Source organism: Typopeltis vanoorti, chromosome 10, assembly GCF_054136105.1.
Source record: "Typopeltis vanoorti isolate ZY-2024b chromosome 10, IOZ_Tvanoo_1.0, whole genome shotgun sequence".
NCBI classification, from domain to species: Eukaryota; Metazoa; Arthropoda; class Arachnida; order Uropygi; family Thelyphonidae; genus Typopeltis; species Typopeltis vanoorti.
In genome coordinates, this window is record NC_143558.1 from 8,300,015 (window position 1) to 8,319,906 (window position 19,892).

Genomic DNA, 19,892 nt, shown 5'->3' on the forward strand with positions numbered 1-19,892 from the left:
TCGCGTGATCTTGAGCAGTGTCTTCCGGGAAACAAATGTGCGTCGCTTTCCAAGATTGCCAATGCCTCAGGCCTGCCCGTGACCTTTGGACTATTGTTTACATCTAATTTACCCATTCACTGTATACGTGATGCATTCATATAATACTAATTTATACACAAAGTTCTTTACATGGTATTACAATTCTACTAAAAGGAAGTAATTCTATTTCTATTTACAGTTAGTACTTTATTCCTTCTGCTCAAGTACAAGTTTTTTCTCTCAGCTGATTTTTCTGACTTGTTAAATTCTGAATGAATTGTTTCCTTCTAAAAGTTCTTCATTCAGGATGTAACAGAAGTAAATAATTCTTCCATTTGCATTACTAAGAATGTTTATTTAGTTTATTAAAAATGGGAATAAAAAATCTGTACAAATATTATGTTCATAAAATTACGTTTGTCAAAATGATATTCTGTTGCAAGAATATATCAGTAATGGTTGTAGCAAATAGTAGAATTAATAGAAACAGTTTCTCATTTTTGTGGAAAACAAGAAGAATAGGCAAGATTACATACCTTCCTACATGTTGGAATTAAAATACCTGTAGCCATTTTTTATGCCGACCATATGAAATAGATATTGAGTGGTAAAGAAGATTCATCGCACCGCTAATAAATATATCTGCTCCTCCATGACTGAACTGCTCTTTGTTATTTGTAATACCTGGCTGTTGTGATGTCATTCATGCAGTCACAAATCATGGAGAATAGAGTGTATGCTATACTGTGATTACTATGATATCGAGTGAGCAGCTGGTGGACACAAGTAGAAGAATAGCTAGAGAGAAGAAAAGACACACACGTACACTGCTCAAGTTTTTTCTCTCAGCTGATTTTTCTGACTTGTTAAATTCTGAATGAATTGTTTCCTTCTAAAAGTTCTTCATTCAGGATGTAACAGAAGTAAATAATTCTTCCATTTGCATTACTAAACAAAACAAACAAACAAAAAAAGCAATGGATATGGGAAATGGAAAGGTATTATTCCAAATGATTCTCTTTATTCCTTATTATGAAAAGCTAATGTATCTACACTGTTTTAAATTTTCTTTGTGATGGAAAATTGGAAAAGAAGCCATTCTTTCTGTATGTTTATAAAACTGATAGCTGTCAAGTAAAAGCACAGTAATGTTTCAAACATAATGCACCTGCTTTATCTGTTTTAAATAGAAACTAAATATGCTTGTAGTAAAGCATATGTTGAAGATATGGGTGTAAGTTATTTATTTTGTAATTGTGCAAGAACATTTGCTATTGCTGCTATTGGTATGTATCTCTTGGAACACTTCCATAAAATTCAGACTAAGGAATTGCACTAAGAAGTGTGTACCAAAGTAACAAATCTGTTAAGAAATTGTACATGTTAAATTCATTTATTTTGTATCCTAACTTTTTATCTCTGAGTAGAGACAAAAATGTGAGAGTGAGTACAAGGATGGCTATAGTTTCAGTATATTTTTTTTTCAAATGGTCTGCTTATATATATTATTCATTCCTTATAATTATTTTAAAGGGAATCATTTATTGCAACATTCTCTTTCCTTTTCCTATATCTGTAGTTGCTAAAATACACATATAAAAAAAGAAAACTTAGTCTTCAAGTGTATAGCATTGTGAAACACCAAATATATAAGCCTGGAGATAGAACCTGTAAAATTAGAGAAAAAGATATTTATATTAGATGGCTTCATCCATAACAGGATTAGTCAACTAACTACTGATTTTGTGCCACTTGAAGCAGACCTCTCATGATGAATATCCTAACTCAATAGGGATTCTGTGGTAATAATAAAAATAAATCTACAACAGACTTGTACATTGTATACCAATTTCTCTGTATATGTATTTTCTGTAAACATGTTTAAAGCCATTGTGCCAAATTTTAAAGCAAAATTTATATATATATCACTTCACGCATCATTCATATATATTGTATTATACTACACCAGCACTATTCGTGATCGGAATTTGGTCAGGCTTTTTGAGTATTGTGGTATAGCCACTATAACACTTCTTGATCTCCATGAATGTTTTCTAATGGTACATTAAGGTCTGGTGTCAGAAGTTTCAAATTCAAGATGATGAGGATTGATCTCTTATAGCATGCTTTTATAAAAAGAAAAATAAAACTGTGAGAATTACAGAGGAATTTCAATAAAATATCTAAAATACAAGACTATTACACTTTTTTATAAAATCTTTATCAAGTAGCTTTATTTTTATCCTCCTACATGTTTCGCCAATCTGTTTCTATTGGCATCCTCAGGGAATACAAATCAGTAAGCACAAAATGAAGGTTACAGACTAGGTTATAACCGATGGTTCTAAATCATACAAAAAATTGGTATTGTGCGTGTCTCGTTAACATGATTTAATCGTGATGACTCATGACGTAATTGTTATGAAAGTTCATTTCTTTGATGTTTAATGATCTGATAAAAGTTTTCCAAATTTCTGGCAAAATTAGACCTTGATTCTTGTTTAGGTTTTCAGTTTTACGGACGACTGTAGCTGCTTCTTTAAAGGTTCTTGAATGGTAGTTATCTTCTATGTATGGCATAAGGCTCTTATCCCCTCAATGTGATGGTTAGTAGAGGCAAAGTGGCATGAAAGGCCTGAAATGTCTTGTCTGTTATTTCTGACATATCCTATGTGTTCTTTCTTTCTCGTTTCGAAGCTTCTAGATGTCTGACCTACGTAACTAATACCACATGAGCAAGGAATATTATATACTCCAGAGTATTTGTAGAATGGCTGAGGATCTTTCGGTGATCTTAAAAATTTCCGAATAGTATTGATTGGTTTGAATGCCACTCTGATCTTGTATGGTTTTAAAAGGTTAGCTAATTTTTTGGAAAGGTTGTTGACAAAAGGAATTGTAATTGTACTGATGTATTGGACGTCATCACGTTGTCGATGTGGTATATCAGTAAATAGAATCTTGTTATAGAGTCTTTTAGGGTAACCATTTAAAGAAAGTTCTCTGGATATTGTGGTTAATTCCGTTAGTAGGTCATCCTTGTCTGTTGTATACTGTATAGCTCTTTTCTTGAGACTATGGATAATGCTAAGTTTCTGAGCTATGTGATGAGCTGAGTTGAAATGGAGGTAACGTCCAGTATTTGTAGGTTTTCTGTATACAGATAGGTTGATACTATTATTGGATTGTTTCTTTATTAAAATGTCAAGGAATGGCAGTTTTTTATCTTTTTCCATTTCTAATGTGAATTTGATGGTATTGTGGAAACTATTGATTTGGTTGAGGTAATTCATTAGTTCTTCTTTTGTATGATCCCAAATGATAAAGATGTCATCTACATATCTGTACCAAATTTTCGGTTTTGGAAAGATCTGGGTTAAGATTTTTTTCTCTAGATCTTCCATGAATAAGTCAGCACAAGGAGGTGAGAGGGTACTACCCATAGCTAATCCAGTGAGTTGTTTGTAGATCGTTTCTTGCCAAATGAAATAGTTAGAAGTTAAACAGTGATTGAACAAAGTAGTGATGTTTCTTGGGAACAATTTGTCTAAGATGTTGATGACTTCAACCACTGGCATGTTAGTAAACAGAGATGTGATGTCCAGGCTTGCTAGTATATCCTCTTCAAAAATAGGGATGTTTTTTATTTTATCTATAAAATGTTTTGAGTTTTTAATATAAGTATCCGAGACGTGAATGTTTTTGTTGTAAAATCTTCGCAAGATACTTGGATAGTTGGTAAGTGGGAGAATAGATTCCATCAACTATTGGACGTAATGGAATACCTTCTTTGTGAATTTTTGGAAGGCCATACAATCTAGGAGTAAGTGGGTGCATAGATTTTAATTTTTTTATAATTTCTATAGGCCCATTATTCATTCCACGTAATAATTCATTGGTGTCATTTATGATTTTTAGTGGTAGGATCTCTGCTGAGAACTTCATATACAGACCTGTCAGATAATAGATTTTTAAAGACTATTACACTTTTTTATAAAATCTTTATCAAGGCCTTTCATGCCACTTTGCCTCTACTAACCATCACATTGAGTGGGATAAGAGCCTTATGCCATACATAGAAGATAACTACCATTCAAGAACCTTTAAAGAAGCAGCTACAGTCGCCCGTAAAACTGAAAACCTAAACAAGAATCAAGGTCTAATTTTACCAGAAATTTGGAAAACTTTTATCAGATCATTAAACATCAAAGAAATGAACTTTCATAACAATTACGTCATGAGTCATCACGAATAAATCACGTTAACGAGACACGCACATTGTCACGCACAATACCAATTTTTTGTATGATTTAGAACCATCGGTTATAACCTAGTCTGTAACCTTCATTTTGTGCTTACTGATTTGTATTCCCTGAGGATGCCAATAGAAACAGATTGGCGAAACATGTAGGAGGATAAAAATAAAGCTACTTGATAAAGATTTTATAAAAAAGTGTAATAGTCTTATGAATAATTGTCAAGAAAAAATTAAACATAATGAACAGGATCAACGAGTTCACCAAACAAAAGGTACGCAATCTCGAAGGTTTAAAATGCAAAAAAGCTAGGTATTTAAACCATCTGACTTTTTTAAAAAGATGTAGAGACAATAGCGTGATCCCAAAATTTCTTCGTTTGAAACAATTTTATAAAACTAGACAAGCCAACTTGATTTACCAACGAACTTTGTATGCTCTTCTTAGAGAAAGAATTTGCCATACGAGATTCATGCTTAGCAAAATAGACTCACAGTGCTATAATTTATTCACAGATATCTCTAATAATCTTGACGCTGAGACATGGCAACTATTAGACAATATGATTAACCACAGTTTTACCAAAACATTTAATCACAGCAAAAAGACACAAATTGATAAATTCAATTTACTGTATGATAATCATAACAACTGCAAACCTTCTCTACCAGCTAAGCAAGTGATAATTAACCTATCTAAACACGTTTTAAGTAAACCTGAGATCTCTATCCTCAAAAAAGGTTTCAACTTTGCTTTAAAACCCACTGTCATTCCTAAAATAGAGTTCATCTGCAACTTAGAAAAAGCCTTCTCATTACTACCAGCTCCAACAGCTAATGATTTGCGATTAAAAAGCAGCATAATCCTTTCAGCTCAGTCAAGATCTCCTAACACCAACTCTAACCAAATGGAAAGAAGAACGCTTCTCAAATTAAGGAATAATAAAGATATCATCATACTCAAAGCCGACAAAGGTAATAATACAGTTATATTAAATACTTCAGATTATAAAGAAAAAATTAAAAATCTATTATCTGACAGGTCTGTATATGAAGTTCTCAGTAGAGATCCTACCACTAAAAATCATAATGACACCAATGAATTATTACGTGGAATGAATAATTGGCCTATAGAAATTATAAAAAAATTAAAATCTATGCACTCACTTACTCCTAGATTGTATGGCCTTCCAAAAATTCACAAAGAAGGTATTCCATTACGTCCAATAGTTGATGGAATCTATTCTCCCACTTACCAACTATCCAAGTATCTTGCGAAGATTTTACAACACATTCACGTCTCGGATACTTATATTAAAAACTCAAAACATTTTATAGATAAAATAAAAAACATCCCTATTTTTGAAGAGGATATACTAGCAAGCATGAACACCACATCTCTGTTTACTAACATTCCAGTGGTTGAAGTCATCAACATCTTAGACAAATTGTTCCCAAGAAACATCACTACTTTGTTCAATCACTGTTTAACTTCTAACTATTTCATTTGGCAAGAAACGATCTACAAACAACTCACTGGATTAGCTATGGGTAGTACCCTCTCACCTCCTTGTGCTGACTTATTCATGGAAGATCTAGAGAAAAAAATCTTAACCCAGATCTTTCCAAAACCGAAAATTTGGTACAGATATGTAGATGACATCTTTATCATTTGGGATCATACAAAAGAAGAACTAATGAATTACCTCAACCAAATCAATAGTTTCCACAATACCATCAAATTCACATTAGAAATGGAAAAAGATAAAAAACTGCCATTCCTTGACATTTTAATAAAGAAACAATCCAATAATAGTATCAACCTATCTGTTTACAGAAAACCTACAAATACTGGACGTTACCTCCATTTCAACTCAGCTCATCACATAGCTCAGAAACTTAGCATTATCCATAGTCTCAAGAAAAGAGCTATACAGTATACAACAGACAAGGATGACCTACTAACGGAATTAACCACAATATCCAGAGAACTTTCTTTAAATGGTTACCCTAAAAGACTCTATAACAAGATTCTATTTACTGATATACCACATCGACAACGTGATGACGTCCAATACATCAGTACAATTACAATTCCTTTTGTCAACAACCTTTCCAAAAAATTAGCTAACCTTTTAAAACCATACAAGATCAGAGTGGCATTCAAACCAATCAATACTATTCGGAAATTTTTAAGATCACCGAAAGATCCTCAGCCATTCTACAAATACTCTGGAGTATATAATATTCCTTGCTCATGTGGTATTAGTTACGTAGGTCAGACATCTGGAAGCTTCGAAACGAGAAAGAAAGAATACATAGGATATGTCAGAAATAACAGACAAGACATTTCAGGCCTTTCATGCCACTTTGCCTCTACTAACCATCACATTGAGTGGGATAAGAGCCTTATGCCATACATAGAAGATAACTACCATTCAAGAACCTTTAAAGAAGCAGCTACAATCGCCCGTAAAACTGAAAACCTAAACAAGAATCAAGGTCTAATTTTACCAAAAATTTGGAAAACTTTTATCAGATCATTAAACATCAAAGAAATGAACTTTCATAACAATTACGTCATGAGTCATCACGAATAAATCACGTTAACGAGACACGTACATTGTCACGCACAATACCAATTTTTTTGTATGATTTAGAACCATCGGTTATAACCTAGTCTGTAACCTTCATTTTGTGCTTACTGATTTGTATTCCCTGAGGATGCCAATAGAAACAGATTGGCGAAACATGTAGGAGGATAAAAATAAAGCTACTTGATAAAGATTTTATAAAAAAGTGTAATAGTCTTATGAATAATTGTCAAGAAAAAATTCAACATATCTGAAATATTTTTTATTTGACATTTGCAGCTGATTAAATTGGTTAGTAGACCTCTTTACAATTATGATTAGCTTTTGATGTTAACAGTAAATGGCTTTAGTTTAATTTCCTTGTAGTTTTTATGAAGTATTTTTGCTTCTTGATTTTTTTCTGTATTTTTATTATGTGGTTTTAATATTTAATATTTTAATTCTAATACAAAACATAAAATGTATTACTTTGTTTATGATTCCAGTAGAGATAAGATACTTAGAACAAGTCTACTGATTCATATAGTGGATCTAATGCAGTACTAGGTTTAGATTTGCAAGGAGTGAAAGAATTTTAAGGAATATGTTATTAAACTAAGCAAAGTAGTACATTTTCCACTTTGTAAACTGCAATGATTAGAAATCTTATTATGATGTAATATTTAATTTACTGTATAAACTGACATAAACATTTCAGGCTTATGTGAGAGGTATGTTTGCAAGAGAAGTAGCAGCTGCTCTTAGAGAAATGAGAAGGGTTGAAGAAGAAATGCGCAGGAAAGAGGAAGAGGAAGAAGAAAGAAAAAGATTGGAGGCTGAGAAAATGCAGATGGAAGAACAAGAAAGGAAAGCTTTAGAAGAAAGCATTATGTAAGTACAAGCTTATTTTTTTCTGATAATATAATTAACTATAGTTAGTTATTCATATAGCTTCATAATCATTATATTGAATCATGATTCTAAAATATGTAATAGTTTTTGACTTATTGCTGAAGTCATACTTTAATGTGCAAATACAATGAATTCACCTTAATTTTAATTTTTGTGAATTAAATAATGCTTAATTGGGAATTTCAACTATTGACCTTGAAGATGAAGTACTACAGAAAACTTTTGAAGCTACCATACATGGTATATGTAAAAAAATTATGAGGTTAGAAGTAAAATCCGTTCCATTGCTAGAAGAAAATATCATCACTAAAATACGTCAGAAACAGCTCTGGTGGCTGGGCCACATAGTTAGATCAGATAGTTTTCACTAGTTTTCGTATATCACTCTTTTTTTCCTTTGATCTATATTTATCCACTTTTGCGCGAATATCTTTCCATCCTATTTAAATTTATTCCTTCATCTTTTCCATTTAACTATAAATATCCATCTCTCTTCTAAGTCTTCATTTTTTATATGGTTTAATTTTGCACTTCCATTAATTATTCTTAAAAATCTCATCTCTGCTGTCTGTATTATACTTTAATCTTTCTTTTTAATATCCCATATTTCTGAGCCATATAGCAGAGAACCAACAAATTTTACTTTATAAAATTTGTTGGTTCTCTCTCTTTTAATTCAGCATTCTTTTTAACTGTTGCACTGATTTTTTGAAATATATTTATTTTTCATCTATATCGCTTTCTTTTAGATACTTTATTTTGCAACTTAAATAAAGTTGCAAATAAAGTGGCTAGAGAGAGCGCTAGCTCTTGTCCTGTTATAGGAGATGTCTCTACGATGTTCTTCCAAATGTAGAAGGATGGATTTAGCAGTCTGGCCATAGTATAGTTTTCCACAATCACATAAAATCTTGTGCACTCCTGAAAACTGAGTTGGAAGCTGTTTCTCTTTAGGTTTGCTAAGTATTGAATGAAGTTTTGGAAGCGTAGTGAAGCAAATTTTGAAGTTAAACTTCTTGAGAATCTTTGCCAGTTTTGGTGAAATAAAGCTGATGTAAGACAAAGAGATGAAGGCTCTTGGGGAAGTAGTTGAGTGACTGGGGGAAAGAAATTTGTCAATTTTCTAAGGAGAGAAACCATTATTAATAAAAAATTTTTTAAGAAAAGGAGTTCATTTTCAATTTCTGTTTCTTCTGTAAGTAATGATTTGGCTCAGTGAGCTAAGGTGGAAATAATACCAAATTTTTGTGGGGGATAGTGATGGGAGGAAGCATGAAGGTATCTATCAGTATGAGTAGGCTTTCTGAAAATTGAGATTTTAATACTCTCAGCACATCTGGTAAGTTTCAGGTCTAAAAAGGGGAGGCAGTCATCTGATTCCAGTTCGAAGGTAAAAGAGATTTTTCCATGGCACTTATTTAGGTGGTCTAAAAATAAATTGAGGTTGTTGACACCATCTTCCCAGATGAGGAAAATATCATCAATATAGCGATACCAGAATTTTGGTTTAAGATGGAAGGAGTTAATAGCTTTTTCTTCAAAATCATTGAGAAATATATCTGCGAGAATCGGAGAGAGCGAGCTGCCCATGGCCAGACCTAAGTTTTGTAAGTAGATCTTATTGTCATATTTGAAATATCCTGACTTTATGCAATGGGAGAGAAGAGCAAAGAGTTTTTTTGATAATTTGTTCTTGAGAAGATCGAGGACTTCTTGAGCAGGTACATTTGTGAAGAGAGAAACAATATTGAAACTGGCCATTAAATCTGTTTTTTTTTTAAGTTTGATATCCTTGATTTTAGAAACAAAATCTGCAGAGTTTTTAATATGTGTTTGTTTGTTTGTTTGGAACTCAAGCTTGGATTTTGTTTTCAAACACGCTACTGTCTTTTTGTACTTGTTCTGTTATTACAATTTTAAGTCTCTTAATTCTTTATATACTTCTTTGATTGTGATACCCGAAGATGTTGATCAATTCAACGAAACTAGTGTACTAGTAGTATCTTTTCAAATATATTATGTCATCTTTTTATCTCTCGGTATCAGTCATTAAAGCTTTTTCATATATATATATATATATATGTAAAAAATTTTGATATTTTTTTTATTTTAGTGTAAATGATTAACAAAGCAGTTATACTGTTAGCTCACTTATATGTATTGTCCTGTGACTTGTGTTTTCATCATGTTTGCATTCTTGATGATGATGATCTTGATATAGAGGTTGAAATGTCAAGTGCTATTTTTTTTTTCATTATAAGTCAAGAAATTGCTCTAACACGTTTTTGTCATCAAAAATTCTACATAACGAATCAAATAAAGTGCATCACCTGCTCTATTATTTTATCTCTGCCTTTAAATGTCACGATATTTTGCTTTCTTTTGTGAAATATTTTTATTATATTCTCATCATCATCATCAAATTCCTGCCATGTACCCTCAAGGGGTGTACAGGATATGACAGTACTACATGAAAAAATTACATCATTTACTAACTTCCTATCTACAATTTTCCTCCAAATCAGTCTGTTACTTGTCAAGACTCCAACATTATCAGATCTTATATTTCTATCGTCTAAGGCACTTTGTACCGTATCAATCCACCTATATCTTGGTCTTCCTCTGGGTCGTTTTCCTGCCAACTAGCAGAGAACACTTGTTTTGCTAATCTTTCCTCTCCCATTCTATTCAAGTGACCATACCATCTGAGATTAGCTCTGCTAACGCATTCCTGGATGCTGACAATGTCAAGTTCTTTCCTAATATCCTCATTTTTAATATGATATTGCCATTGATGCCATCTGTTCACGCCTCTAATCTTTCTCAGGACTCTCATATCTGCGGTCTCTAGTCTTTGGTCAAGTGTTTTACTTCTGACCTAGCTCTCAGATCCATAAGTTAAAATTGGTTTGAACACAGTCTTGTATACAGCTAATTTAGTGTTCCGACTAATTTCTTTCTTATTCCATATGAATTTATTCAATTGACTTCCCACGATACCAGCTTTGCTGATTCTGTTGTCTATTTCTATATTTAGTTTACCATCTTCAGTAAAAATTGTGCCTAAGTAGCTGAAATGTTTTACTTGTTCCACAGGCTCTCCATTCACAACACAGTTGACATTTTCAATGATTCTGCCTATTTTCATTGTCTTTGTCTTTTTATTGCTGACCTTCATACCATATCTATTACAACAGCTATTCAATTTAGTCAGAGAATCTTGCAGACTTGTAGCGGATTTATTTAGAAGTATAACATCATCCGCATAAAGCAAAGAGCTGACATTAACATCTCCAATTTTGATATCAGGTTTAATACCACATTCCTTCATAATGTGATCCATATAGATAATGAATAACAGAGGGGATAATGTACATCCTTGTCTCACACCAGATTTAACATTAAACCATCTTCCTGTACTTCCTTCAATTCTAACTGCTGACTCACAACTCAAATAAAGACTAAGTATTGCTTGATATAATGCCCCATTGACACCATATAACTGCAGCGTATTGAATAGCTTCTCTCTTGGCACCTTGTCATATGCCTTTTCCAAATCGACAAAACTTAAATACAGATCTTTGTTATATTCCCATGCTTTCTCGACTATTTGTCGTAAAGTGAAGATCTGATCCTGACAGCCTCTATTTGGCCTGAATCCAGCTTGTTCTTCACCAAGCTTTTCTTCCACAATTCTTCTCAACCGTTTCTCAAGTATACTTGCATAGATCTTGCCAGGAACACTCAGTAGGGAAATACCTCTGTAATTCTCACATTCAGTTTTATTTCCCTTTTTATATATGGGTACTATGAGAGCTCTACTCCAATCATCAGGAATTCGTCCCTCTGTCCAGGCTTTCTGAACTATGCAGTGCAGCCACTGTAAGACTCTTATACCACCATACTTCAGCATTTCTGGTCGAATATCATCTACTCCTGCTGCCTTTCCACATTTCAAGCCTTTGATGGCTTTTTCTACTTCAAGTATGGATATGTATTCCTGACTGCATGCCTGGTCAGTGTTTTTTATCACCGTGCTGTCATCACTGCTTGTTTCATTTAGCAGTTTTTCAAAGTAATTACTCCATACTTCAAGGATATCTTTTTCTCCTGTTTTCATTTCACCTTTATCATCTCTAATTCCTTTTACAGCACTCTTTCCTCCATTCCTAAGCTTCTTCAACAACCTCCAGAATATTTTGCCACCTTTTTGATATTTATTTTCTATATTCTTGCCAAAGTCCTCCCATGACTTTTGTTTAGCTAGTTTTACACACTGTTTAGCTTTCTTACATTTGTCTCTGTATTCTGTAAGAGTAAAATTTGACTTATTTGCCAGGAACTTTTGATATGCTTTCTTCTTTTCCTTCACTGCCTCTTTAACTTCCTGTGTCCACCAGGGAGTTCTGATTTTTTTTATCTTTGCACACAACCTCACCACATGCCTCTCTGGCAGAATCAATCAATGTTTCCTTCAGAGTTTGCCATTGAATCTCCAAGGTTTGATTCCTGTTCTCAAACTCTTTCATTTTCTTTTCAATAATATTTCTGTATTTTAGTCTACAGTTTACATCTGAGAGCTGCTCAACTTTTATTCGCTTTAAAACTTTCTTACATGTTATTCTTTTCAATATGAAATTCAATTTTATCCTGCTCAAGACTAAATAGTGATCACTTCCAATTTCAAATCCTCTGTACACTCTGGTGTCCTGCACCAGGGAGAAAACATCACTATCAACAATAACATAGTCAATGAGACTTTTCTTATTCCTAGCCTCTTCTCTCCATGTGAATTTGTGCACATTTTTATGTTGGAACATGGTGTTAGTAATAACCAGTCCATGTCCTGAGCAGAAATCCAACAGATATTTGCCATTATTATTAGCTTTGCTCTTTTCTCCAAATTTTCCCAAAATATTTTTGTATGTCTCACACTCATTTCCTACTGTACTATTTAGATCCCCAACAAGGACCAACTTTTCCTTTTTCATTGTGTCAGTTGCTTTTTCTAAAGCCTCAAAAAATTCCTCCACTTCTACCTTAGTAGAACCTTCTGTTGGACCATAGGCACAAATAAGTCTCATTGTCCAGTTCCCCATTCTCATATTTGCCCACATTACTCTACTTGAGACTGACTGCCATTCAAGAAGATTAGCCTCGTATTTTGTGTTGAATACTATGGCTACTCCTTCTTTTCCTTGATTGTTATTGCCTGAATATAACATTTTGTATTTATTGCTCAGAAAGATCTCACCAGTTTTGGTCTTTTTTGTTTCAGTCACCCCTATTATGTCGATCTGGTACTTATCTAATTCCTCAGCTAGCTCCATTTCTTTGCCATTCAGGCTTCTTACATTGATAGTACCGATATTTAACTCTGGTGATGTTGAGTTGGGGTTTGTTTTCAGATTTGTTCCAGTAGCTGACTTTTCGCTGTTCGCCCTGGTTCCCTGGCGAAAACAACGGGGGCCTTGTTTAACCGGGCGACGCCCCAGCCGGCATGAAATTTTGGAAGTTTTGGAAGTTGATTTTTGGAAGTTATCTTCATTGTCTTGTAATAAACTATGATTATCTGCATATATCATTGTATTGATAATAGTTCTTCTGATTAACTGGATATTTCATTTTATTGTTGTTTTCCATATTTTATAATTTATATATATTGAATAGAGTTGAAAATAAACTACATCCCTGTCTTACACCTTAATTTCAATCTCTTCTATTAATTTATCACCTAATTGTAACTTTCTTTTTTTGTGTCTTTAGCTGAACTTATAGCTTATGCCAAATGCAGTGGATATCCTTGTTTTTTTTTATTATAATCCATCATTTTTCTGCTCTGTATCTTATCAGAAGCGTTTTCATAATCTATAAAGGCTAAATATATCTGTAAGATGCATTTAGCCTTTGTAGATTAAATTCTAAATTACATTCTTGTCTTTTTTCAGTAATTTGTTTTTAGGCATAAATATTATTTGTACATGATCTTTTGTCAAAAAGAATTTTCTTCTTCTGAGAGTAAATTATATGCATTTCTAAGAGTCTTTTATTCAAAATTTTACTGTATATTTTGTAATCTTTATTTAATAGCTTATTCCTTTATCTCTATCTCCCTTCTTAGATATAGATATGACCTTAGGTTTTAATGAATCTGATGAAACCACATTTTTTCTAACAGTTATTAATTAACTTTAAGAATCTTTGATATAAAAATTCTCTACCATACTTCCAAATCTCTATTGTTATGCCATGTAATTCAGTTGCCTTTCTGTTTTTTGAAACTTTTATTGCTTCTTTTAGTTCTTTTTTTCTAACAGTTATTAATTAACTTTAAGAATCTTTGATATAAAAATTCTCTACCATACTTCCAAATCTCTATTGTTATGCCATGTAATTCAGTTGCCTTTCTGTTTTTTGAAACTTTTATTGCTTCTTTTAGTTCTTCCAAAGATTGATTGGTCCTGTATTTATACTGATTTTTCAAATTTTGGTCATACTATAAATCGTTATATTGTTTTGTTCATTGTTTCTCTTGTATTATTTTGATTTGTTCTGCGTCTCTTTCTTCATTATTTAAATTTCCTTAAGTGATAAGGAGACTTACATGCACCAAGTGACCTCAAGATCTATGTCAGCAGTAGCTAATCTACTGTTAGGGCCTCTCTAGCTAGACAGATCAAGAGTCAGGTAACACACTAAGAGGAAAGATACTTTTGTCCTCAGGTTGGGGATTTCATGTAATGTTGTTGTAGTTTCGAATAGAAAAATCAACAGACAAAAACAATGGATTGTGATCAGGAAAGAAGAGTAACGATTAGAAGTTACTTCTAATCTTTTACTCTTTATATTATAAGATTATGCTTTTGAAGAAGGTGGAAAAGAGGATTCTGAAGTTATATGAGGAACTACAAAAACAGTTAAATAAATGCATTGAAATGACTATGTTGATCATTTAAGGTGGTAAGAGTTTTTGCTTCTTAATAAGATATTATAATATATGTTCTAAGATCAACTTGTGATATACATAGTGCATTTTGATACAATGATCTAATTAGTTTAATTAAAACTAATTGAGTCTTTCAGACCAAAGATATTGTCAAAATGCCCTGATTTATGGGAGCTCCTTTTATATATGTATGAAATTGGTATTCCAAAAATTCTGAATTTTCCTTTATAAATATCAGGTAACCAAAAACGTTTGTGTGGTTTTTCATAATAAAAATTAGTGCATTGTTGTGGGACCGATTTGCTTAGCTTTCATGATTTTCTCAGTTGATCCAAGTATAAATGAATTATTTCACCACTCAAATTAAACATTTGTGAAAGTTCTTGACATATTAATGTGGAATTATTTTCAACAGCAGGACGTAATTCTTTATTATCAATAATGGAGGATCTTCCTGAACGTGGTGCATCTTCAAGTGATTCATCGCTAGAAACAAATTTTTTAAACCATTTCTGCCCAGTATGTTTTGCTACCACATAACATACAAATGCCGCACATATTTTATGGGACACTTCTGAAGCCTTCGAACGAAGTTTAAATTCATAAAGCAAACAAGCCCAAATTACACTAGCTTCAACTGACATTTTAAAAGGGTTCAAAGTCACAGAAAAAGAGTACACACTAAGTTAGAGTGCACTGATTGACTGATGTGTATCTGTGCCTTATGATGCACATAAAAAATTGTGATCTGCAAACCACTACAAAGTAAAACAAGTCATTGCAGTGAACTCTACCAAAAACCATGATCTTTTTTGGTTGCCTGATAAAAGGAACAGTAACTGTTCTGTTTTCTGCATGTAGTTTGATAGTAATTTCCATGCCTGCAGGGGAGTAAGAACAGAAATTGTACCCTGTAGTTTGATATTTGCATACGCCATCAGTGTATATACAAATATCAAAGTTCATTCAATTGATAATTAGAAACACATGTAAAATTTTCTTCTCAAGAAATTCATTTTCTTTCCTCTTTCTCAAAGAAAGATTTTATTACAACTTATTTCCTACATCTCATATCTTGAGTTGTAGAACACATGTGGTTCAACCAGTTCATAATGCTAGTATATGCTATTCAACTTCAATATTGCTGGAGTTTGTGTTAATGATTCTAATAATTGCCCTTGTTTTCTTTATTAGTTTTGTAGATAATGTAGGAATATGATTATAAAATCAAAATATAGCTAAGCATCATATGTGCTGAAACTGATTAATGTAATACAAAATTTCAAAAGCAAATAATGCCTTTTACTTGAAATAAGATACTATTACATTTGAGATTTTCTGTACCATTAAGACAGTTCATAAATGTTATTCTAACAAATATTATATTTGGAAGAATAATATTTGTTATTCTAGCAAAAAAATCAAAACTGGCATGACACTTATTATTGGAAATATAAACATCTGCCTGTCCAATGCAGAAGGGATATGATACAGTTAAGTGTCCAGAAGTTTATGCTTCAGAGTTGATTCCTATTTTGTGTCACCTCATTATACTGTCTTACTCCACTGGCATCTACTCTAGGCCCTGGAAATTAGCCCATGTCTAGCTTATTCTTGACAAGGGTGATAGATCATCATCATTGAACTATCGACCAATTTCTCTCACCTCAGTCCTCTCTAAAGTAATGGAGAGACCCATCAACACCCAACTTTTATCATATCTTGAAAGTAATCAACAACACAACTGGCAGTATGAATTCTGCCAAGCTGTTCAACAGGGAATCTGCTCACCTAATCTGGATAAGCACCATAGAAAAGTTTGGCAAATCCCAAGTGGTTGTGCTATATATCTTCAAGGTTTTCAACTGGGTCTGGCACAAGGGCCTATTCAGTTAAGCTTTCATCATTCAGTCTGTCCTGTGACTTCTGCAACTAGGTTGCCAATTTTCTTACTGGATGCACATTGCATGTGATGGTTTCCCATCTTCTAACTATGCAACTAATGCTGGGGTCCACAAGGTTCTGTCCTCTTCCCTCCCTGTTTCTTCTCTACATCATTGACTTGCTCCAGTTGACCACCAGTCCAATACACACTTTTCCCAATGATAGTACACCACATTTCTCCTTCTCATTTGACAAATCTTGCACCAAACAAACCTCAAACTCACAGAGCAACAATCTCTGCAAGCCTAAATTCTGATCTCCAAGCTATTCTTCGATTGGGATCGATAATCTTGTCAACTTTAATGCCTGCAAAACATTTCTTCCTCATTTTCCACAAAAAAACAACAAAAAAAACAAACAAACATTTTTATCCCACTGTTGCCTTCGACAACACCCCAATCTTTAGGCAAGATCTCTCTCTCTCTTCTTGAAATTGCCTTGATATTAAGAGATATCTACAACTATTGTAAATATCTCTTGATATTGACAATAGTAGATATCAAGAGATATCTACTATTACAACTATTGCCTCCTTGGCATTAAAAAAAAAAATAGGATTCCTCTTTCATTCAAGGCTCACTTTACTCCCGTTTAGCTTTTAACCATGTACAAATCACAAATCTGCCTATCCATTGAGTACTGTTTGCACATCTTGGAAAGTGCCTCTAAGAGCTCCCTTAAAATACTTGATGCAGTACAGAAGAAAGCAGTTGGACTGATTAGTGACTCATCTCATACCAACTCATTCCAGCCACTCTCACACATCTAGTATCTACTGCATGCATCTTCCATAAATGTCCATGGTAAATGTTCATCAGAACCATCATCAATAATCCTCCCCTCTCTCTCTCTACCAAATCCATTGAAACATGTGCAGCTACCACCCAACAATCCTTCAAAGTCAAATCCCATATTCATAGAACAGGTTTCTCATCCTTATTTATTCATTCATTCATTCCTACTGCTGCTGTATTGTGGAAAAACCTTCCCTTCCATGTGTTCCCAAGGAATACGATACACAGACCTTCAAATTCAATGCGAACAGGTTCCTTATTTCCCAATTCTCTTCCCATTTACTGTACTATAGGTTGTGACCAGCCAACCTTTTGTGTATGGGCCCAACATTAAAAAAAAAAAAAGAAAAAAAAAGTGCATTCCTATCCAACATACAACATGTGAGACATAGTCTGGCATGAACATGTTAAATAGTGTCTGAAAGTTACTTAAATATAAAGAGCTAATAAGCTTCATTTCGGTGATATAAACAATATTTTAAATTAAGGGGATATAAAATCCACATTGTTTTAAAACCGAATAAGAAACTCAAAGATTGGAATCAGAGAGTTTCATGCTATTGTCATGAAACTATTGTCATGAAACTCTCTGATTCAAATCTTTGAGTTTCTTATTCGGTTTTAAAACAATGTGGATTTTATATCCCCTTAATTTAAAATATTGTTTATATCGCCGAAATGAAGCTTATTAGCTCTTTATATTTAAGTAACTTAATGGTTGCACCTCTTCGGAAACTTGTATAGCAGAGTATATAAGTTCTTTTCGCTATACACTTTGGTATTATGGTCTAGCTACTCACTGATGAAGCCTCAAAAAAGGCTGAAACCGGTCTGGGTAGTGACCTCCCTCCATAATGTAATAACAGCATACATTTCCTAGGAAATGTGCTTTTACATTATGGAAAATACCTAAGAATAGCGATCTGAACTTTCCCCACCTTTGCAACGAGTTGTCCGTTATTGTACTACATACTAGGGTCACTTGCATTAGCTCACGCTAGTGATCGCCGATACTTTATAGTTTACTATATTCGGCATGAAACTCTCTGATTCCAATCTTTGAGTTTCTTATTCGGTTTTAAAACAATGTGGATTTTATATCCCCTTAATTTAAAATAATATCTGAAAGTTTTAGAGTGGTACCCCACACATAGTTCAGAAGTTTGCATCATGTCGGATCTCAAATTGGAGTAGAGCCCTCATTGTAATTTATAAAAAGAATAGAACTGATGGAGAATTACAGAGGAATTTTCTGTACCATGTTCCAGGTTTAATTATTTTTTATTTTTTTTTTAAGAATAAAAGTTGGGCAGCATTCAGAAATAAACTGTATACTAAAATATACAAATATTATTTAAGAAAAAAAATGAAAGAATTTGAAAACAAGAACTAAACTTTTGGAGACTGAGTGGTATATCATTGAGACATTTGAGGAAAAGAATGGGATGTATTAAAAGTTCTTAGCAATAAGGCAGCATGCATTCTGAGAAGAATGCAGAAAAAAAATGTAAGGAAAGCAAAGTAAGATGTAAAGTTAGCTAAAGAAAAGTCATGAGAAGACTTTGGTATGAATATAGAAAATAAATGTCAGGTAGGTGTCAAAATTTTCTGGAAGCTATTAAAAATGCTTAGAAATGGAAGAAGTACTGTAAAAGAAATTGATGATAAAGGTGACATTGAAAACCAGGGGTAAAGATATTCTAGATGTGTGAAGTAATTACTTTAAAAGATTGCTAAATGAAATGAGCAGTAACAGAACAGTGATAAGAAAATATTCCAAAGAAATATAGGCAGAAGCACATATCAGTGCTTGAGGTAGAAAAGCCATCTTAAACCTGAAATGAGGAAAGGCAGTTAGAGTAGGTGACATTCAACCAGAAATGCTCAAATATTGGAGGGTAAGGGTATAAAAGTTTTTAGTGACACTGCATAACTCAGGTCAGGTTAAATTCCAGATGATTGGAGTAGTTCTCTAAATAGTACCAATTATTTAAAAAAAAAGGGGGAGGGGATAAAACAGTATATTGTGAATTGCAGGCAAATTTCTCTACTGAATGTTCTAGGTAAGATATACCAGCTTACTTGAGAAGTGACTAAGAAAATTGGGAAGAAACTTGTAGAACAAGTTTGGTTCAGGTCATACAGAGGTTGTCAGGATCAGAACTTCACTTTAAGGCAAATCGATGACAAGGTACCAAGAGAAAAGGTGCTCAGAATGCTATAAGTAAAACAGTGTGAACAGGCCATTCTATTGATGAATAGATAGTCTTTTGAGTTCTAAGTCAGCCTTTCAAATTGAAGGAAGTAGAGGAAGATGGTATCATATCTGATTTTGATATCATTAGACCTGATATCAAAATCAGAAATGTTAATTAAACTTCAGAATGTCAGATCAGACCCTCATTTTAAGATAAATAGTTGAGAAATAATGGGAATAATAACAAAGA

The 19,892-nt window shown here is 33.1% G+C and overlaps 1 protein-coding gene across 3 annotated transcripts in view; it reads left to right on the plus strand.

The window, feature by feature from the left end:
* Nucleotides 1–19,892, plus strand: part of Myo81F (unconventional myosin 81F) — a 454,212-nt gene that overhangs the window by 189,668 nt on the left and 244,652 nt on the right. For all 3 annotated transcript variants that reach the window (XM_090398885.1, XM_090398887.1, XM_090398886.1), the window contains one exon: nt 7,568–7,740. In XM_090398885.1, the coding sequence (XP_090255011.1) occupies nt 7,568–7,740 (173 nt within the window). The remainder of the gene's footprint in view (nt 1–7,567; nt 7,741–19,892) is intronic.